Here is a 23015-nt window from a genome sequence, read left to right on the forward strand (position 1 = left end):
AACTGCCCTGTTGGTCCAAATACAACAAGAAAAAGTATGCTATGCTCCAATCCCCATCGTGTGGCCTATCAGCTTTTAGGTAACATACAGTACAAATAATTGCCTTAATAAGTGTGTGTTTTAAAGCTCACTACTGAAATATCTGATATAAGTGAGAACAGCAAAACTACATACCATCACTTCCCTGTGGTCTAGCCAGGCAACAAAAATAAAACTTTGCACTTTAACAACTGACTGTCAGCTTTCTTGGAGACATTACCATTTCTTGCAACCCCGTCTTTTTTTTTTTTTTTTAAGTCTAATTTCTGTTAGATATTGAAAACAGTAAAACAATTGGGGAAGAAAGTGGGTAAAGGCAATTTTTCCTCTTCCAATTATAAATTTTAAAAGAATATTTATTCTATTTATCCAACAAATTCTAAAGGAACAGACATTGAGCAGCATGTTTCATTCTTGGATGATCTCAATAGCTATTTCTATTCATTCTCTCAGGCTTTGTGCCTGGCAAGACTCCTGTGCTTTTCTTTTAAAAGTTCATTTTTGTAGGTGTCACTAATTTAAATCCCTTTTCACATTTTAATTTACTACACAAAATATTTATCTACACAAGGCAATCAATATAGTTTAGGTTCTTGAGAAATCTGCACTTTTCAAAGGAATAAACTCTGGATGATTGTTTTACTCATTCATAAACAAAGTCAGTCAGTTACACACAAATCATTCTGTAAATATAAAATGTAAACAGTTAACATAGTTCTGTAAGGATCAGCACCATTTTACATGACTACTTAGCAACTGATCTACATGTTTGGTTTTTTTAAAAAGAGCATTGACAGCTGGGGCTTCAATGCTTAAAGATACTGAATATTCATGGCTTTAAAAGAACCATTATTAAGATTTCTGCTATGCTGGTCTGATAGTGAAGTAAAAGAGAAAAACTATTTATCCAGCACTGCCATTTCCCCCATTACCATGGCATATATTGCTCTCAATGCATTAGCTACAGAAATCTTACAACCTGAGGTTCTCCCACCAGTGATTGGTTTACAGGAATCAGTTACTTTGGGTGAAGAAAGAGTGGTCAAAAAGCTGGAGTTTTCCATACATACACCCAACATAGAACTGCTCTATCCTAACACGGAAAATAAGAAGGAAATTAAATGCCAAAGAACCACCTGCTATGTGTATGCAGAACTACAGCTATAGATTTCCTTGTTGACAATCTAGATATCCTGGGTATACCTTGTTTTGTGTGTACAAAAACAGCCTAATAGCTAGTAGAAGTAAACAATTTATTTGCATTGCAATGTATTATTCATGAAGTATCCTCCTTGAGATCATAAGCTTCAGCATGCCACAGTTCTGCCACCATCTCCTTTTGGCAGGCTGGATACTTCTGCAGCTATAAAGATATGCTTTGCTTTATATTTATATTGCCTCTCAGATGAGGTGACTTTGCCAAGGGTCATAAACAGTTTTCCTAATGAAACTCACTAACTGCTGCTTTTATTCAATTGTTATAGGCAAGAAGACAGAATTAAAGGATTCTGTGTTCACTGCTACCACTACAGTAGCTACACTCAAAGCTATAACAGGCTACAATGTATTATTTTCTCTTGCACATGGGTAAGACAAGTGACCAAGCATATAACTTTGAAGGATAATCATGAACAAAACAGTTGGAAAAAATTCTAATAAAAAAAATTGAAAAACCTATAAAATCTTAAATAATACATGATACGGTAGAGACAACATTAATATGTGCTTTGATCAAACAAATCTTACAAATTCAGTAAAAAAAGATCAGCAGCATAATAGTAAAGCAAATATGCAGATTTTTTAAAACCATGATACAATTATCAGGTTTAATATTTTACAGAGTTAATTACAGCAAAAAAAATGCATTTTTTGTGGCTGCTTTTAACACAACTTACAGTTTAAAATTACAGCACTTTAAAATGAATCCTACAATTATTTTTGAAAAAACACTCAAAAATAATACCACTGATTTTCTTAAAGGTGCCCTATCAATGACTAAAGGACTCCCCTTCCCTCCCCCCTAAAAGACCAAGTAGTCATCTACAGCAACCCAGAGGTCCAGCAGATGTTTCCAGACTGCTGTCAGTATCAGAGGCCAATGTTGGATCTGTTGACATTGAAGATACATCATTGACAGATGATGATGAAGACGGATGTTGAGAACCATTGATCATTGCTGCACCTGTGCTATGAGAAACAAAACAGCAATATCAGTTGCAGATACAGTTGCATGGTTTAATACTTGCATTAGTATTTTTCTCTCTAGGGATCATTAGTTTTTCTTGCCACTCAAGAAGCTGCTAAGAGATTTCTTGGAGTCCATTACCAAATAAGATTTGAGGATTTTTTATTTAAGTGAAGGATTATATTTCTGAACCATTAATCTATGCCAAAAACCATGGGACTTCCATAAAAGGATGCTTGTAAATCTGAGATAAAAACACTTCCAGCTGAGTGCCAAATTCACAAGTGTGGCTGAGAGAGAAAGGAGGTAACGGCAAGCAGTTCTACACAAGCCTGAGAATATCTTCAAAAACCCTAAAAACAGGCTCCTAACTATACACTTAGGCCTAAAAGTGGCTGAATTTTCAGAAGTTCTGAGCACTCCTCAGCTCCATGACCTCAGTGGGAACTGCTTCATGCTCAATACTTCTGAACTTCGGCCACCTGAGAAAATCGTGGTGTTGGAGTCAGGACTCCTGGTGCTTTACTCACTTTGAGGTGCTCAAGGATACATAGGGAGACAATGGCAGTTATTATCCCACTCTGTGCCACAGATCCTCCCACTATGGAAAAGGGGTACTCTAATGACCCAGCTGTATTTTATACAAAAATACAAGAGTGGCTTCTGAAGGCCTTTCTACACTTTCTTGTTTAGAAACTAGTTATTCAGGCAAACAATACGAATGAGAAATTTGATCTCAATATTTAGTAGACATTAAATGCAAGTGTTAAAGTATACTTTTATAGTAGCTATGCAGCAATGTAACTTAGTTACAATGAACATTTTAAAGCAAATTAAAGAGGAAAGCAACTTGGTATTACAACAGTTACAAGTCCCAGTCTAATCATGAGATATTGAATTGTGGCAGTAAAATTACTAAAAAAAATAATAGGCTTCCTAAGAGCAGGATACAAGAAATTAATGTCAGGTAGTGAGAAGCTGCTGATGGGAGAGAATATCACAGACAATAAAAAGGGGTATTTCATGGAGCAGTGTCAGGAGCCCCAAAATTAAAAGTCAAGAGAAGAGCTGAGGATGGGAACAAGCACTTTGAGCAGCATGCTCATCAGGATCAGCCAAGATTTCAGGAGGGCTTGGTAAAGGCTGACCTCTTTATGACATCACACTGCAGTTTTCTACATTGGCCAAGTAGGCCCAGGCACTGTTGCTATAAGAGTTTGCAGGCGGAAGAGGGATCTAACTGAAATACAAACAGTGGGCACTAAATACTTTTGAAACTGAGACCAAGCTTATTTAGGAGGCTAATTTTTGGCATCCACCGTGGTGTGAGCTTGTTGGTTAAATGTCTGTCTCTGATGATGCTCTCTGGAGCTTCATTAGCTAATCACCCTTTTGGGAGACTCTGATCTAATGGACTGAGCAGAGAGGATTAGCAACTCTAATTTCTAATCTCAGTTCTGCTACTGACGCATTGTGTTATCTTGGCCCAGATGCACTGTATTCCAGCTGTAAAATGGGAGTATTCTTTATTTGTATTGTGGTGGCTCCTAAGAGCCTTTGGGTATTCTACACGGCAAGCAGAAACCTGCAACAGCCAGTCTCTGAGCCCGGGTCTACAGACTCGGGCTCAGGTTACAGTGCTAAAGACAGCTGTTGCAGCTTGGGATGGAGCTCAGGCTGTGAAGCCTAGGTGGGGGTGGGTCCAAGCCCATATGTCTAAACAGCTATTCTAAGCATCACAGCATGAACCTGAGTTTGTAGACCCGGGCTCTGCGTCTCACTTCTGAGGGTTTCTGCTTCCCTTGTAGCTGTACCTTCAGTCATAGGAAAGAATCCCATTGTGCAAGTTGCTGGACAAATAGAGGAAAAAAAAAAAAGACAGTCCCTGCCCCAAAGCCTTGCTCGATGGGGGTGTTGGGAGGATTAGTTAACTAATCTCTATATAGTGCTTTATGTTTCCAAAGAAGAGCACCGGCATCAAACATTATCACTCATGAAGTGAATTAGCTGAAAGCAACTTCTGCCCAAGTGTTCTTGAAATTCTAGACTCATACTTCAAGCTATATTAACTATTACTCTTGGATCAGCGTTGCGCCTTTCTAGCTTACCACACAGGGCAGGCTTGTATAGTGCTTTTATTGTAACCAACCTAAAGGGGCTGGCTGTCCACGTATAACCCCGTTCTTGGTCCTTTCCTCCAGGTCCATGACCTCCTTGTATATCAACTCTGTAAACATGACAAAAATAGTAGTTATACCAATCCATTACTTTAAACTGATAACGATGAATGCACATCTTCAAATTAATATTCCAGTTTTGTAGGCTTATTGCTCTTCAGAATGATTTTTAGACAATATTAGACTACAAAGAAGAAAGGAACATATTTAGAACTGAAAGTGATGCACCACCTTCCAGCACCATTCTGCTGAAACTTCAAAGGTTTGGAGCTCACGGAATGCACTGAAATTGCTCACTGCTTGGTAGCTGATTTTGTCCAGGTTGGTTTGAGATGGAAGACTTCAAAGTAGAGCCACAAGGCTGAGGCAATCAATTCACTCAATGTTATGGAGGCCTACTGCACAGATGAACAGGTCTGATGGAAAAACAAGGAGCGCAGAAGGCCTTATCTAGCTGGAATTAGGATGGCTCAAGGCAACATTTTTTAGAAGAGCTAGTACCCAGCAACACCATGATTCTTCGCTAGACAGGCAGACAGTGTTTATATAAGTCCATTACTATCCTGTGCAAAGTTGCAAGACAGCTTTGCATCAGAAAGCATAACATTTTTTGAAGAACAAATATTCCCCTGCCCCAACCCCATCCCTGATTTTCCTCACTAGTGCAAAATCATGCCATGGCCACGCCTCACGTGCTGAATGGTGTTCAAACAACCTAACTGTTAAATGTTACTGGTGCTGGCCTGCCTCTCCCTTCCCAGATATCTTTGCCTGAAGGATCCTGGATGATAGCTAACCAAGGTATTCTCATCCAATCCATTTTTCTTAGCAGAGGCCTAGCCATAACTTGTTTGAGAGATGCTGGCAGACAACCCTATTTGAGATGTGTGGACAACTCTTTCCAACAGGAGGCTCAGATATACCCCACTAGCTTTGATCAGCTACAATATCCACAGGCCCAAGTCAGATGAGGGTGGGCACAAGCACACTGGCTGAGACTCACTAAGGGATAGTGGTATGGCTGTACCATCCCGATCTGAATGTCACTATAAATATCCAGAAACCACTCTGGATCAGATCATCCTTTTCCGTGGCGATTAAAAGCCACACATAGCATGAAAAAGATGCCTCAACAGTCAGGAAGGGGTGCTCTAGGTTGATAAGATGGCCAACCACCCAGAGGAGGTTTTGGTTAGGTAGAAGCACTGGCAGAAGAAAAGGACCAATGCCTTAGATGCAAATTGTCAGTGACAGATTGAAAGTGGCAAACTGAAGTGATTTCTGGTGCAATATGGAGGAAAGGATTGTTTAGGAGCCACTATCAATGGTCAGAGACAACAGACTGGGGTAGCATAGCAATCCAGGTGGCTACCCATACCTGGCACTAGGGCAGGACTGAAGTATTGTACTGTGTTTCAAAGAACCCTTGGAGGTTACTTCAGTCTCTTTGGGAAGCTCATAACTGTACATCTCCCACCTCAAGAGGGAAATGGAAGAGCCATGGCCTCACTTTCGAGGTGATGGTGATCAAACAACATTAGTGGAACATTTGCCTTCCTCTCTAGCTCGACCCCCATATTGAAGACTATGACCAGAGTCTAATGGCAAAGGGCTCCAGACTATCTGCGGTAAGCCTGTGGTGGGCACAAGGGTCAGACATTCTTATGCTAGCAGGTCAGAGCTGGCATCTGCATGCACAGTGAAATCCTCCAGAAGTTTACCATGAAGCACCCCTCCTACTTCCTTCTCTTTCTGGCAGCAAAGGCTGAACTTTCTCCCAGGTATTTTAAGCACCTAAAAGGGTACCAGTCCATTCAATGCATTATAGTCACACATTAAATGCAACACTTTACACTTTAATGCTTTTCTAGATCCATCTAAATGGATCCTATCACTAATCCTATTAAAATCCCCAAATAACTGAAAATTAACTAGAAATTTGAGGTAAACAAGCAAACTCTGCAAGTAGAAAAACATGGTTCCAAGCCGGCCTGCCATGGCAGAGGAACAGGAAATGGTTATGGTGTGGGACCTTCTACATCTTTACTTTGACAGCTGGATCTGCAATATGAGGCACAGGGTCAAAGGGCTCAAGAGGCGCAGCATGTGACCCTTGTATGGAAGAATGTGCTGGCTGCTCTGAGCTCCTCTGCAAGATGTAAGTGATAGCGAAGGGACTTTGTGCCTGTTATTCCTCAATGCAAGATAGGACTACTTTCGCCAAGTCTGTAACCTGAAGCCGTTCAAATCCTGTCACATGCTAGATCACAAGGTCCAACTGGGGAGGGGGCATGGTTTGGGAGCAGGGTACTCTGGTTATCTGTAAAGAGACTTTTCTAAACAAACAAACAAAAACATTTACCTCTGCCTGCTCACCAGCGCAGTGAATGACACAAAACCTAAGAGCAAGAAATCTAGGAGGCAGCAATTAAAGTCCTTTCTTTGTTCTTTCAAGCTTTTAAAACCACAGAGATTCAGTAACACATTAAAGTCAATTGTCAATGATAGAGGCTTGGATCGAGGACTTCTTTCTACCAAGTTTGCATTCAGATCTCATCACAAAAGAGTGAGTGGTGTATTTACTATTACATAACATATAAATATATATACATACATATGTACATACACACACACTCAACAGGATAAAAGTGTGACATTTGCTATCACTTGTCTTCTGATTTAGCAATGAATTTTGATAACTTTTGGAGGAGATATAGAAAAGTGCAGATCTATAAGAGGTAGCGGCCACTTGCTGCGACCATATTCTTTAAAATCCAAGCGATACAAGGTCATTGAGAACAATATCTCAAAACCTACCATAATGTTATCAGTTGTATGATTGAAGTCATAAGGTTAGTATCAACTAGGTAGTATACAGAAATAGCAGATGAAAGTATCTCTGAACATACAATGGGTATTGTCCAAAAAAAATTCAAGAGTAGAGACTTTACAGAAGGCTTCATGATCATGCATGCAGGCAACCAAGAAAGAATGTATAGGCTTTACTTACTGCTGTGGTGCTAGGCCTCGGTATTGCCATAGGTACAGCTAACAAGCTTTGATGCCTGTGTGGGTGCAGATGTTTAACTGAAAGGAAACGCTGGCCTACATTTATCTTCTGCAAGTAAGGTTATATGTGTGAGAACATGATCTTTGTGACAAATACTGGGCATTTGGGGTAAGGGGTGTGGTGATATATCAAGAGTCCTGGGCTTTGCAAGTCACAGCAGTGCGTCTCCGTATTTTTTGTACATTTGGCTCTATATTTGTCTTGTAGTAGGACAGTGGTTTTCAGATATTATTGAAAGGTTTTAAAACAATTTGTTGTAAACCAGATTTGACCTCTTAATTTCCCATGACAAACAACTCAAAAATAATTAACACACTGTTTTTTTCCTTCAATTAAAACTGTGACATCTCTATTTTGTGCCATAAAGAGTCATGACTTTCCCCATTTTTCCCCAGTGATAATTGATTAGTCTTATCTACATGGAACCAAAAATCCACCTTTAACAGTAGAAATGTATATCAAATTGCAGCATTTACTTTTACTGAAGAAAAATTTTATTTGAAGAAACAGCTGAGGAAGATCTGTAAAACTAAAGGCGGCTAAGCCTCTTTCAGACAATGCAAGTGACGATAAGAAGCGACTGAAGCAAGGAGAGATTAAAAACCAAATATGGCATGATAGGAGAATATATATATGAACTTGGTATTAAGAAGCAAGACACATATCAGAAGATTAGTCTGGACATAGGCCAATGCTCGCTTCCTTAAAGAGGAAAATTGCAAATGAGCACACTAATTTTCCCCTCAGGAGAAATGTAAATGAAGGCATAAACACTCTATAGAGGGAGTAGGATTGATATTATGGCTATGGGGAAAGCCTATCTGTATGCTAAGGCCTTGGCTACACTCACACTTTACAGCGCTGCAACTGGGGTGTGAAAAAACACCCCCCTGAGCGCTGCAAGATACAGCGCTGTAAAGCGTCAGCGTAATCAGGGCAGCAGCGCTGGGAGCGCGGCTCCCAGCGCTGCACGCTACACCCGTAAGGGATGTGGTTTACATGCAGCGCTGGGAGAGCTCTCTCCCAGCGCTGCCGCTCTGACTACACTCACACTTCAAAGCGCTGCCGCGGCAGCGCTCCCGCAGCGCTGCCGGGGCAGCGCTTTGAAATTCCAAATGTAGCCATACCCTAAGATTCTTGCCACCTCTCTTGTGGATCACCAGCATTACAGAAAAACTTCTCTTAGCAGGGAGGCTTAGCTGACTCCCCGCAGTCCCCAACCTTAGAGACTACTCTTTGCGCAGTCTGCAAAACTTACTGCTGACACATCACAAGCTGGGCCTGCTCCCCCAGAATCTCAGCATGCTGCCTCTACAGGAAGTAGGGGAGAGAAGCAAGAAAGAGTTCAGGTTTCTTGGTGGTAGGGAGGCCTTAGAATTGGAAAGCGAATACTTGGCCACTCTTTTTCCAAAACATTTTAGAACTGAGAAGTTTTACCACCGTAACAGAAGATCATGAAGCACCATACAGATGTGCACCCATGCTTAGGAAAGTTACTCCTCTTTGACAACAAGTGTTATCAATGGCTGCAGCTGACTTACAAGGTCTTGTCTACATTATGGAATTTTAGGGGGAAAAAGTATTCTCACCAGTTTTCCAACTTTGTTTCATTAGCACTGGTGTTAGTCCTAATGTACACGAGTACAAGTCCAGCAATACTCTAGGCAGCGAGAACGGTCACTTTCTTTTAAATAAAAAGCTACCATGTTAACTAAAACTTGCTCCTTAGAAAGGTTAAGTAAAATGTCAGTAAACACACTGGAAGCTGTTGGAGTCTTGTCTACCAGAAAAACAACAAGGAGTCCGGTGGCACCTTAAAGACTAACAGATTTATTGGGGCATAAGCTTTTGTGGGTAAAAAACCTCACTTCTTCTGATGCATCTGAAGAAGTGAGGTTTTTTATCCATGAAAGCTTATGCCCAAATAAATCTGTTAGTCTTTAAGGTGCCACCAGACTCCTCGTTGTTTTTGGGGATATAGACTAACACAGCTACCCCCTGATACTGTCTACTAGAATATTCCCGAGTGCAACTGAATGAAACATTTACTTACATTAACTGTGGTTCTTTGAGAAGTGAGACGTGATACCACTTAGATGTGTGTGCACGTAGGAGTACTGGTAGAGGGGTGGAGTTCACACCTCGGGGCAATAGTCCCCTACGCTGGCTACATGAGGTGGTGCTGCCCTGACCATCCCTCAGTTCCTTCACTCTGAACACCTGGAAATGAGACTCCAATGCAGAGGGGACAGAGGGTGGGTCATGGAATACACGTCTGCATCACATCTTGAAGAATCACAATTACAGTAAGTAACCATTTCTTCTTCTTTGAGTAGGTGCAGCTGTGTATTCCTCTTAAATGACTCAAGCAGTACCGTGCTCCAGGAGGCAGGGCTCAAAGTCTACCTAAACAAGGACTGCAGGACCGCTCTACCAAAGCTTGCATCCAGCCTGGGCTGGAAGATGTGGTTATGGCATAAATGGTTCATGCACATATATATCAATGACCACGCAGCAGCCTTGCAAATGTCCAATATGGAAACGTCACTGAGGAATGCTATGGACATTGCTTGCACGCTCGTAGAATGAGCTTGCTCTCACTCAGGGGGCGAGCCAAAGCTATTTTGTATGCAGGATGTTATCTATTGTCTGTGAAGAAACTGCTCGACCCTTCATGTGGTCTGCATATGACACAAACAAGACAAGGGAAAGCATGAAATAGTTAATCCTGTCCAGATTAAAAGCTAACGTATGGAGACACTTCGCCTCCGGAGATGAATGCATCTTGGGAAAGAAAACAGGTAACTATACCATCTGCTTCAAATGAAACTGAAAAACCATTGTACACTAGAACTTAGGATGTAGTATGTAGTCATACAGTCACTTCATCTTTGGAGAACTGAATATAAGACGACTCCGCCATTGGAACCTGCAAGCCTCAACTCTGTCCTTACGGATGTTATCGCTACCAGGAATGAAGTTTTCTGACACAAAAGTGGAACAGGAGGTTTGAACGGAGGTCCCATTAAGGCCGCTAGGATGGAGTTAAGGTCCCACAGAGGGGGACCCTTTACCCAACCCCCCCCCGGCCCCGGACCCATTACCACGAGGCTCTTCGCTCATCTGGAGCTTTGCCGCCGCCGCGCGCGCAGCCCCGCCCCTCAGAGCGCTGAGCGCGAAGTGCCAGGGTTCTGGATGAGCGGGAAGTGTCTTTCCTCTCCCACAGACCCAAACACTGCCCCACGGGAACGCACAGCCCCGGCCCCCAGAGCGCTGCATGCGCGGTGGCAAGGCTCCAGGGGAAGGCGGAGGAGGGGCCGGCGGCTTGCTGCCCTCTGCCGGATGCTCTGGCCCGGGCGTGCGGACCCTGCAGCTTGCCATGTTGGCAGGATTTTTAATGGCATGCAGAGTCCCAGCAGGCAGCCACGTGCCATTAAAAATCGGCTCGCGTGCCATCTTTGGCATGCATGCCATAGGTTGCCGACCCCTGTGCTAGTCATTCCAACTTCTTAACAGAACTCCAGTAGCACAATAATCCTTGACTGGATGGCAAGCCCCAAAGACAAATTTAAAACGTTGTTCTTACCTTTCCATTCTTCTATTGTGTGCTCTCTTTCATCTAACTGCTTGTCTGGTATCTTGGGTGGAGGCTGCAAACAGAATTGACGCATGATAAACAACTACAGTGAAATGAAAGGGAAAATGCACATCACCTAAAAGGAAAGTTGTTGTACAAAGAATAGTTTTCAGAATCCCAACCCAATCTTTTAAAAATACAGTGTCATGCTTCACCAGAACTGTTAGAAACATAGTCATCTCATGTCTGGCCACTTTTCTATACCTCATGTGATGTTTCAGACTCCTAGTGATTAATAGTTTTCCTTGCATTATTACAGTTATGTTTGACAAAGATGGCTAAATGGAGACATTGTATCTAGGTAGAGCATTATCCATGCCTGACTCCCCATTGGGGGCATTTACTGTCAATAGTTCATTTTCTTCTCTGCCAGCTGTAAATATTCTGTAGAATTCTAGTTGCACCATTTACATTAAATACTGTTTAGGATACTGAAGTGTCTTCTTTAATTCCTACTAGGTCACAGCCAACCATCTCCTCCTGTTCAGACACTTATTTTTCATCTTATTTCAATAAGCCGGAAGTTAATTGTTTAAAAAGTGATATACTTTTATGTTTCAACTAAATCACATTCACCAGTGGTGATATTTGACAGCACATGCTCCTGCACTGGAGTTTTGCCTCTGGCTCCAATTTTGTTAGTTTTGAGATACTACCAAATTGCCCTAACTAGTGAAAATACTTTCTTCCTCTTTTCTTGCCCAGGAGTCAATGGCTCAAATTCCTGTTAAATGTAACAGGTATGCATACGTGAGTCTGAGGCAAATATCTGGTTTAATAAATCCAGGGCCTGATTTTCAGGAGATTTTTAAGTACGATATTTGCATGTCTTATTTGTAGGTACAATCATCATGATTATGCATAGAAATACAGGTGAATCACAACTGCCTGAAATTTTGGCTTCTAGAGAGAAAATTCTAAAAAACATCTACCAATTTCAGCTGTAACTCTGACAGCTGCATATCAGAAATGTAGTGTATTATTAGGGCAAGCAATGATACCAATCACCACATTCCAAGTTTGCTTCCTTCAGTAGAGTATCCCACTAACAAAAGACCAAAGCCAAGAACTTACTGCTTCTGCTTCAGATGGATCATACCAGACATTGATGTATGGGTGCTGCAGAGCCTCATCCACAGAGATTCTTTTAGAAGCATCTATCACCAGCATTTTTGATAACAAGTCCCTTGCTTGACTGGCTGCAAGAGTGTGAAATTTTCTATTTAGGTTTATGCTGAATGCACTTTAGACAATGTTTTAAATTTTATGAACTTAAAAGGCTTAGCAGAGAGCAAATTACAGTTTTAAGGTCTGCACAGAATTCAGGATTTAGCAAAGCTGGTACTACATTAAAAAGAGAAGTCAAAATAATGAGTAAAACTGGTGACAGAGTTTTTGAATTTGCATCACATGCAACAAGAACAAAACCTCACTTGGAAGAGTAATCAGTACCTGGGTGATTGTACTCCTTCATGCAAAGAAGGCAACATGACAACTGGACACATTTTCATGTCTGATAAGTTTTATTGATACATGTATCACCAGTGACTAGATTGATTTATTAAAATGGCAATTTCTGGGAAAAATATCAGAAGCTGGACAGCTACCAGAGGACTAAAAAAAACATCCAGGTGATAGAGATCACCAAACAAAGGAAAAAAGAGAAACCTGGTAACTAGTATCTGATAAGAAACTATTCCTTAATATGAAGGATTGCCTCCTGTCCCTCTCCCCAAATAAATCTGTCATCGGATACAGGATGCGTGAATTCAGAGCAACCAAACTGTAGACTGGATTCAAATTGGCTTGCATATGAGCATTGTGACACAGAGTGAAAATTGGACTAAGTATGAAAAAAGGTTGAAAGATTCATAGACTTTAAGGTCAGAAGGGACCATCATGATCATCTAATTTGATCTTGTCAAGGCTGAATCTCCACTCTGGCACTTTGAGTGCAGAAGGTGGGGGCCTGCAAGGATTCTAAAAACTAATACTTGGCACTTCAGGCTTGTATTAAACTCCGAAGATTATAGCTTCTCTTTGACCTTGGCTTGGTAAATGCTGACACCACTCAAATGCAAAAGAAAAAAAAACCCTTGGACCCAGGAAGGAACACTTGGGAATTCCTTCCTGTGGGGTACCCTCAAGCCCTTTCATACATACACCATCTTGCCAGCCCGGGGAAGAGCTGAGAAAGAAACAAAGGAAATTAGCTGTGCTACCGGCTAACCAAACAACATGCACAAATCTCTTAGGACACCAAAAATCCAATCCTGTTCTTAAAAAAAGGTACATTTTATTAAAAACCAAAAGGAAGAAAATACATCTGGAACTGAGGCTTTTGCTAGATTTTAAAAGAGCAATTCCAAAATGAAGCACCCAAAACAGCTTTCTTAGGGGTTCAGCTTAAAGGTTACAAGCAAACAAAAGCATCTGGGGTTAGCACAGAGAAGTCCACAAACCTTAAAAAAATAAACAGAAATAAACTGAATCGCATCTTTCTAAATATTCCTAATTTACTTATGTATTTGGGGGGGTTCAAATCAGTAATTTTAGGTAGAATCTGATGATTTCTCATTCTTGGCTTAAAGCTGCTTATAGCATAGTCATAGCCATGACCTTGCTATGTTCCCCCTCTCCGGAGAACCACCACATATACAAAGGGAAAGCTTCCTTCCCAATTTAAAATAAGTTCTAGCCTTTTCATTGGCTCTTTTGGTCAGGTGCCAAATTTTCTTTACCTGAGGGGACTTTTTTTTAACCCTTTACAGGTAAAACTAGCAGAAAACTGCTATCAAGAGGGATTTTATAGCTAACTGGCTGGCTGGGTGTCCATAAAAGGGAGCTCCCCCCCACCCTTTATCACAGATCTCCTACACATTGCAGCTGCACAACTTCTCCTACCCACTCCTTCAACAGGCCCATAACCTCTGGCTGTGTTACTGAAGTCCTCACATCATGATTTAAAGGCTTCTAGTTCATACCAGCAAATGACCCATGTCTCATGCTGCAGAGAAATGTGAACATCCCTCCCTCTGCCCCAGCGTCTCTGCCAATCTGACCCAGGGGAAAATTCCTTCCTGACCCCAAATATGACAATCAGTTAGACCCTAAGCAAGTAGGTGAGACCGACCAGTGTACTGAGGGAGAAGTCCCCCATCACACAGTCAAATTATCAGTGTTGGATCTAAATTTTATTTAACATCTTTATTGATCATCTGGAGGGGGTGGTGAAAAAGCAGACTAATTGGGTAGTAAGGCAGAGCTAATTCCAACCAGGTCAGAGGAACAAACCTCAAGCTAAACAAATGGACAGGAAATAAAATGTGATTAAACAAGAGGAAGTGTACAGGGCTAGTACAGCTAGGAAAAAAATATTCCTATCATTTTAACAGGCTGGATATACTAGGAAAGCAATTGGATAGGAATTTGCAGTGTAAAATTGTGGCAAACTCACCTAAAAAGGCCAATGAATTTTTGGATGCAACACACAGAGCCATCATGAAATAAACCTGGGATGCAAGTCACCCCCTATAATGTATTCCACCTGCAAAACTACAACTATAGGTGAATGCTATATTTAGGCATCTCCGTGTTGGAAAGAATCAGAATTGGTGAGAATTCACAGAGAAGCTAAAAAAATGTGATTAAGGGGGAGATTAGTTGTACTGGTTCATGACATTAAAAGGAAGGGAATCTGAAAACCTGTTTACAAGAGTTTGAAGTGTGTAAATACTAAAGAGGGAAAGAATCATTTAGGGTTGTCCTGAGAGGTAGAACTAGGAGTAAAAGAGTGAAAAATTTCTAGACAACAGGGGGAAATATTTCTGACTGACTATGCAACTGAACTATGGAACAGTATCTCAAAATAATGGTTGGTATCCATATCACTGGAGTTACTCAGAACTCAACAGGATAAAGTAATGTAAGAGAAAGTCTCGTAGTAGCTAGGAAGTGTTGGGGTTAGGAGATGGACACACTAGATTATATCTTTTTAATATATAGTCCCTAGGATTCATAGATTTTAAGGCAAGAAGAGACCATTATGATCTTCTAGCCTGACCGTCTGTATAACACAAGTCAGAGAACTTCCCCCAAATAATTCCTAGAGCAGATCTTTCAGAAAAAAACATCCAATCTTGATTTAAGAATGGTCAGTGAGGGAGAATCCACCACTGCCCTTGGTAAATTGTTCAATGGTTAACTACTCTCATAATTAAAAATTTACTCTTTATTTAGGCAAGGATATTTAGAGAAAGTAAATACAAGTAAAATTGAGTAGATAGCAAAGCTGGCCATATTAGGGAAGCCATACTAAAATTCAGTTAATTCAGTGTAACAACCTCTATCACTGCAAGTGTTTTTACAATGTGGAGCTTCCAGCGTTTCAAAATTACCTCACTGCATAAATAAATGGTACAAGAAACCATTCTCCATGTGTAAACTCAGAGGCAAAGAGGGGAGTTCTGAGCATATCAATGTCTCCTTTCTTCTTCCCAAGAATCTTCTTACCCCTAAATGGGCTATGGTCATAGTGCTGGTCAGTCCCTTCCTTGGCTCATAGTGGAAATGAAAAATCCCCATTTGAGATACAACCTAGGCTATCCAGTGGACAAGCAGGGGCTATAAGAGTGAGAACCTTCCATTCTCCCTTAAGCCTCAAGTGACTTTTTCCAAAGCTGAATTCAAACTGGAACAGGTTCAGAGATGGGCTACTAGGATGATCCAAGGAATGGAAAATCTTTCTTATGAAGGGAGACTCAAAGAGCTTGGCTTGTTTAGCCTAACCAAAAGAAGGCTGAGGGGGGATATGATGGCTCTTTATAAATATATCAGAAGGATTAACATTAGGAAGGGAGAGGAATTATTTAAGCTTAGTACCAATGTGGACACAAGAACAAATGGATATAAACTGGACACTAGGAAGTTATTTAGACTTGAAATTAGATGAAGGGTTCTAACCATCAGAGGAGTGAATTTCTGGAACAGTCTTCCAAGGGGAGTAGTGGGGACAAAAGACATATCTGGCTTTAAGACTAAGCTTGATAAGTTTATGGAGGGGATGGTATGATGGGATAGCCTAATTTTGGCAATTAATCAAAGATCATTTGCCAAATTACCAGCAGGTAAGTATGCCCAGTGGTCTGGGATGGGATCTGAGTTACTACAGAGAATTCTTTCCTAGGTGCTGGCTGGTGAGTCTCGCCCACATGCTCAGGGTTTAACTGATCGCCATATTTGGAGTCTGGAAGGAATTCTCCTCCAGAGCAGATTGGCAGAGGCCCTGGAGGTTTTTTGCCTTCCTCTGCAGCATGGGGCACGGTTCACTTGCTGGAGGATTCTCTGCAGCTTGAGGTCTTCAAACCACAATTTGAGGACTTCAATAACTCAGACATAGGTTAGGGATGCATGTGGATGGGTGAGATTGTATGGCCTGCATTGTGCAGGTGGTCAGACTAGATGATCATAATGGTCCCTTCTGACCTTAAAGTCTATATCACTTCAAAGCACTACCAGGTTAAGCATCTTTTGCTAGACTACAAAATGTGATGAGCTCATGCCAGTCTACTGTGTTAAGTAGCAGCTGACTTCTAGCACAAGAAATTCTTATTTTTAGAATGAAGGGATCCCAGAGCCAAAGGCATGGGTAGACAGGATACAAAAAAAGGGATGTAAAATTACTTTATCTCTAAAGAGGAAAGAATTGTGGCTATATAGCATACAACAATAGCTTTCTTTTTTGCCTTTTCCCTCCACTCCACATTTCCTCCAAACCTCTACACCCCTCTCTCAGGGGTTTTAGTGGCAGCTGTAAAGGAAAATCTCTGTTTCTGGGTAACAAAGAAGTTACTACAAGAATATGCAGCAGTAGCTCAGGAGAAAACAGGAAAAAGGAGATAGAAGTAATCCCAGCACATACATCCCATCCCTTGGCAACAACATTTTAAAGTTTAACTCTTTAAAAGATTCATCTGACAATGGACAAAATTTAAACTTTCATTCACGAGGCTACTACAATATGAAAAATAATACAACATACATGTACAAAGATCTTACCTTTAAGTTTGTTGTGCTCAGAATCAGCTGGGAAAAGTACATCTGGGAAGAGTTTCTCAAAACTATATCCAGCATATTTAGGTCTGTTCTCCACATAAGTCCGCACTGTTGGTTGCAATTTCTTCATGAATTCAGGGCATGGTGTTCCTAGCTGCTCAATAACTTTATTCCATTGATCAATATCTAAGGTCAAGCAGCTAAGAAAAACATGGCATGTCTAACATTAAGCATAAAGGCTATGTTAAGACAATACAAAATATCTAACAGAGATGAAGGTAGCAGGCCGTAATAAATAAAAAGACACTATTAGCTTGTTCAAGAGAACAGGTGATGATGAATAATTGTAAGCTTGGTTGAAGAGTAGTGATGCTAATATTGATTTTACCCATAAAATATCCAGACTTGCCAAAGGATACACTTGTAGAAAGTATAGTGAGTTAAAAACCCACTGAGCTAAAGCAAATCTCAAATATAAGTTTAACAGAAACCTACCACACTTACTATTTGTATAATTGTCCAGAGAGCAGTCAGTCAAGTTCTGTTAGATTCAACTCCCAAATTTGCTAGGCATCAATAAAGAATTCGAGGGAAAAGCCACTTATCGGTGTTTTATCTATATATTTTATAGCCTGACTAAAGCTCTGGCTGTGCAATACGTGAAGTGTGTACTAATTAGGAGAGAGGTCACATTTGGGTGACGGAGATGTGCACAACAGGGTTGAAATCCTGGCCTCACTTAAGTCAATGGGAACTTTGCCTGTGCTCCTGCTCACTTAAGTGCTAGATACTACAGTCATGAGGATATTATAAAATGCCTATGGAATATAGATGTATCTAACAAAGCCCCATAAATATATTGCAGTTCTCATTTAAAATGTCGTAAATACAAGAAAGTTCTAATTACCACAATAAGTCATAAAATGAAAGCCAAGTGTTCAAACTTGAATGAACAAAGATAACTGCATAAATCAGAGGGACCTAATTTAGCTCCCTCTAAAGTCAAACAAAAACTGGGGTTGCTTAGCAGATGTGAAAAGAAAAAAAAAAAAAGCTATTTTTATTAAGATACCTTAACCTTAGGCATACATATTTGAAAATTTGGGCCCTTGAGTCTTAACATAACAGAAAGTGTCTCCAATTCAATAAAGTACTTGTTGTGTTGTGTTGAAGTATGCAACAAGTCCCACTGAAGACAAAAAGATTACTCATGTTCATGAAGTTAGATACATCTAAGATGTATTTAGGAAATTAAGCTGAATCAGGAACAGTGTCTCAAATAAATAACTGCAGCCCCGACAGTTGGATGATGCAGAGCAAGACCAATAATTCTGTTCCTATCTGGAAATATTGGAAATAAGAATTAAAGGGTTTTGGCTTTTTCCAGTAGCTTTACCTTTAAAACCAACAAATCTGGAATTTAATGCTCGGTTTAACCAATGAAATTAGTCAAAGGGTTTGGGGAGGAAGTGAACAGAACTCTGCACAAACAAAAGTTCTGATTCTTAGTAATGTCTACTGGTGATTAACAAGTCTTCTGCTGGAAGTATCTTTAATATGGCAATGCCCAGAGAGAGACACAACAACTCATTCACTGAATGGAAACAACAGGCCTGGTAGGTATTTCTAAAAGATGAAGATTCACTTTTTACCAAATTTTATATTACATATATAGATTTATCTATCAATATATTCAGCTATCTAAGATCATCATCTCTGGAGCTTTCCTTTAAAGCAGCACACAAAGCATAACCTGACACAACGTGACACAAGCCAGACTGGTTAGGAATTTTTTAAATGTCCACTTACAAACACAAAAAGCAACATTGCGGAAATATTTAGACAATAGCTGAGATTAGTAGAATAGTAGATCACTCCACAAAATGTTCAGTTAAAAAGGAAAATCAGAACATATAACAAGTAAAGCACTCTATAACAAAAGAAGTCCAACTTAATTATGGCAACACCCAGAAGCAATGGATAGGCACTATATAAAAATCTGAAGTGAAAATAAAAAAGTAAAAACCTCAGTGTGTCCAAGTAGATAGCTACTCGTCTCTCTAAAGTTAGTCTGCATGAATTGCTAAATGTAGCACTGCAAGCTACAGTTATTTGCTTTGCTTTTTAAAAAATGATATTCCCATAACAACTTTGTGACAATCAGAACTAAAAATCATGAACTCACAAATGGTATTTTGAAACAGTAATTTAAACAGTGTTGTAGCAGGCAGCAGTGGAGCAGACAAAGACTACTCTGACATGGACCTGAAACGCTGCTGTATGTTTGGACCTTTCAAAACTACATCCTAGGCCAAAGGTAAGGATACGATCTGTACCAGGAAATAAAACACCACCTTTGATCATTTCTCCCATGATGCACCCAACTGACCAAATGTCAACTGAAAACAAAATGCAATGACATTAACATAAAAAGGTAGTTATCAAAATAAAATAAAATTAAAAAATAATCCACACACACGTGAAGTAATTATAAAAAAAGCAGTGTACAATGGCAATGAGTGAGGGTGAATGTGTGCTAACTACGGTACCAGCAGAGACTATGTCCTACTGCTAGATGCAGCCTGAATATAACTGAAGTTCTTACCTCAACAATTTTTGAAATGTATCACAAAAAAATTCATGTCCATTTAAGAAAAAAATTGACCCATATGCATTTTCACGAGAGAACATTAGAACGTTAATCACCTAACTAATTCAACCTGCTGCAGAAGCACAAGGATACAGTCCCTTCCTGGAAAGAGGATTTTGTGGCAAACCATTTCGCCCATAATGCACCCCACAGACCATAAATCCACTATGTTTGTAGCACAAAAAGAAGGAAAAGCAAAGCAAACGGTCATTTAAAATTAAAGAAGCATAACATGACTACATCCTATCAACTGCAGACAGCACAGGAAGGAAAGAAATCATTGTGGTATTAAGCAGTGAAACTATTTTAAACACATAGTATCTCTAAGGATTATCTTTTCATCTGGCTCAAAGAAGTCAGAAGATAGCCTTTTGCTTAAAACACTGTCTAAAGTGAGAGAGATGCACACATATCAGACAGTTTAAAGCCCAACTTGAAGTTCTGGGGCTTGGAATAACAATATGTAATTATTTCCACAAATAGATTTGCTTGGAATAGCAAAAATAAGTATATTTGTTTAAATGTTTCATTGTGCTTGCAAAAGTCAGTCATTTTAAACTGAGCAAACCAAATTGTCATTTGAAAAAAGGAAGCGTGTTTCAGTAGTCAATTCTTTTAGAGCAGAATTTATGGGTTACTGGCTAAATTTGATTAAGTAGGAACAGAAGAAACTTTTGGCAGGTATTTCCTGAAAAGTGCTTTACTGTGCAGTCCTCTCTCCCTTTAAATAAAAAGGGAATACAAGCAATAAAAGATTATTTAGCATTTTAGAGGATCAGTTAACAAGATTAGTACGTTCCTGGAAGTAGTCAGACTAGAAATAATTGATTTAAAAATACTTCTCCAGCAACATCAGAACTTTCTTTTGTATCAGACAACATTAACAAACACTCATAATAATATGAGTTTGTACATAAAAAGTACTTAGACTTTCTGCCCTACCTCTCTCTCACTTTCTCTCAAAAAAACTCAACAACCATGGAAGGCATCCCCACTGAAGTACATGTTTACTTTTTACAGGTATGCCAATTTTCTTTGCTACTGCTGCTGATTTTTATGCAAGAGTTTTCTTGAAATCAGAGTGATGATTTTTTATTACTATTAGCTCCTTGTCAGACACTACCTTAGAATTTCATTGAAGCAGAAAAGAATGGGTTTTAAGTGAGAACACTTGCATAATAAAAGCATGTGTAATAGTACTGAGTTAAACACACTACAGAGTAGCTTTTTACCCAAAATATTCCTTTTCCCCATGTTTAAGAGTTCCTCTAAAATATTACCTAAATCAATCTCCTGATTACAATCTCAACTCTACAGATTAGGTGTTAAAATTAAGGGCCTGGTTCATTTTAAAAAAGTTTGTTGCTTTTAAATCCCAGATCGTAATTACATAATTGTAGCACATAAGTCTCCACTACATTTGAAGATTGGTATTAATATTGTCTTTATAAACTATTTTCAGGTATTTAAGAAATATGCATTTTTGCCACAAAACTAAAAAGGGTAAAATTTTGTTCTTGACAATTTAATGAAGATTCTAAATGTTGGTTGTTTCACCTGCAAAGCAACCCTCTGCTCTCATGAAGAGAAATGCACCCGAAACCTACTGGAGATAGTCTGGCTCAAAATGATAAACATGAACTGTGTGGAGAGTAAGGGAAGAGCAACACTATATGAGCATCAAGTATTTCTCTTCTTGCATCAAAGGGCAGGGATTTTAACAGGCTCAAATGAGTGAATGTTACAAACAACTTCTTTGCTCAACCTTCAAAATTTCCAGAAGTTTGCTCTGAAGAACCTTGTCAATTACAAAGGTTTCTTTACAAAGATTTTGTGAAGCTAAAATGTAACCAAACCTTAAGAGATGGTCTCAGGAAGTTTGGAATAAAAGATCTCAGGTCAAAAATGATCTTGATGAGACATTTTCATATCACTTTTCCTATTCTTCTAATTGTGATAAAGTGCCTGTTGTCTAAAATCCCTATATGGGAAGTACTTACTCCTAATTAAAATTCCAAGGAAAAAAAACTGTTAAAGTGGAAGTAAAGTTGATATTACATATTGGTAATAAAGGGTAAAAATATTACAGGAATGTTTGAATTTCTTGGGTTTATAATACTTGGGTTTCAGATAATCCCTGCAATGTTTTTTATCCTTAAGTTACTGACACACGTTTAACTGTAACTCCAATTTAACTGTTTTTTGTCTGGAACTTTTCTAATTTTTTTTTTTTTAAATTGAAGATTTCGTACAAAAACACTAAACAAGAAACCCAAAGAGAATGCTACTACAGGATATTTCTATTAAAGATACATACTATCAACCTTAAATCTTTTACAGCTCTTTTTGATCAGCCAACATGCAATAGTAAATCTGGTCCTTAATTTGCCCAATCTGTATTTCCACTTTTTAATTGGCCAGTGTGTTCTGACTGCTTTAGTGCACCAGGGAATCTGCCATTTAAATTTTAAAGTGCACTAATTCTTGTATGAGACATCTGTACAAACCAACACATTTGCTCCATTCCAGAGTATGTTAGAAGGTAATTCCTGTCAATAGCTGGTAATACTATTAGCCCCCCAAAAGACAAGCTTTAATTATTTTTTTAAAAGAAAATCTGTTGCCAGATTGGGACTTACATAATTGTACAATTATATATGAGACAACAGGCCATAATAATGCAAAGGGTGCGATGCTGCTTTTAAAGAAAACTTCTCTCTCAGGGAAAAGTTCTGTTTGTTTTTAAAAAAAGGTTTGCTTGTCCTTTTTTTTCTCTAATTAGCCACTTTAAAGCCCCAGAAAAAAGAAAATAAGTGCCTGAGCTAGCCTGATCAGCTAGGTAAATTCAGAACCCAGGGTTGTGAGTTCAATCCTTGAGGGTGGCATTTAGGGATTTGGGGACTGGTCCTGCAGGGGGTTGGACTAGATGATCTCTTGAGGTCCCTTCCAACCCTAATAATCTATGATTCCTAGAGCGAAAAAAACCTTCATCCCTTGCTTGCCTCACTCTGTGTTGGGTTTCTAAATAATAATGCATAGTTTTTACCTAGCCCTTTATACAGCATTTTGGAGGAACATACACACTAATACAAGCTAACAGTCTTTGGAGGAAAACATAGTCCTAGCCTCACAAAAAAAACTATTCACTCATCCACCTGGAGTAACTTTTTCATCATTGTCTTAGGCTATGTCTACACTACAAC

The 23015-nt window shown here is 39.5% G+C and overlaps 1 protein-coding gene across 6 annotated transcripts in view; it reads right to left on the reverse strand.

Annotated features, from left to right (window-relative positions):
• Window positions 1-1275: 1275 nt before the first annotated feature.
• MAPK8 (mitogen-activated protein kinase 8) overlaps window positions 1276-23015 on the reverse strand; it is a 119805-nt gene continuing 98065 nt past the window's right edge. For 4 of the 6 annotated variants that reach the window (XM_030571382.1, XM_030571383.1, XM_030571384.1 and 1 more), the window contains 6 exons: window positions 19490-19561; window positions 17166-17348; window positions 12183-12307; window positions 11058-11121; window positions 4374-4451; window positions 1276-2221 (listed from right to left, as the gene is read on the reverse strand). In XM_030571382.1, coding sequence (XP_030427242.1) covers window positions 2076-2221; window positions 4374-4451; window positions 11058-11121; window positions 12183-12307; window positions 17166-17348; window positions 19490-19561 — 668 coding nt within the window. In that variant the 3' untranslated portion in view covers window positions 1276-2075. Of the gene's footprint in view, window positions 2227-4373; window positions 4452-11057; window positions 11122-12182; window positions 12308-17165; window positions 17349-19489; window positions 19562-19905; window positions 19978-23015 lie in introns of all 6 variants that reach the window. The other 2 variants (XM_030571386.1, XM_030571387.1) reach the window with 2 other exon arrangements.

Source organism: Gopherus evgoodei, chromosome 7 (genome assembly GCF_007399415.2).
Source record: "Gopherus evgoodei ecotype Sinaloan lineage chromosome 7, rGopEvg1_v1.p, whole genome shotgun sequence".
In the NCBI taxonomy this organism is placed as follows: Eukaryota; Metazoa; Chordata; order Testudines; family Testudinidae; genus Gopherus; species Gopherus evgoodei.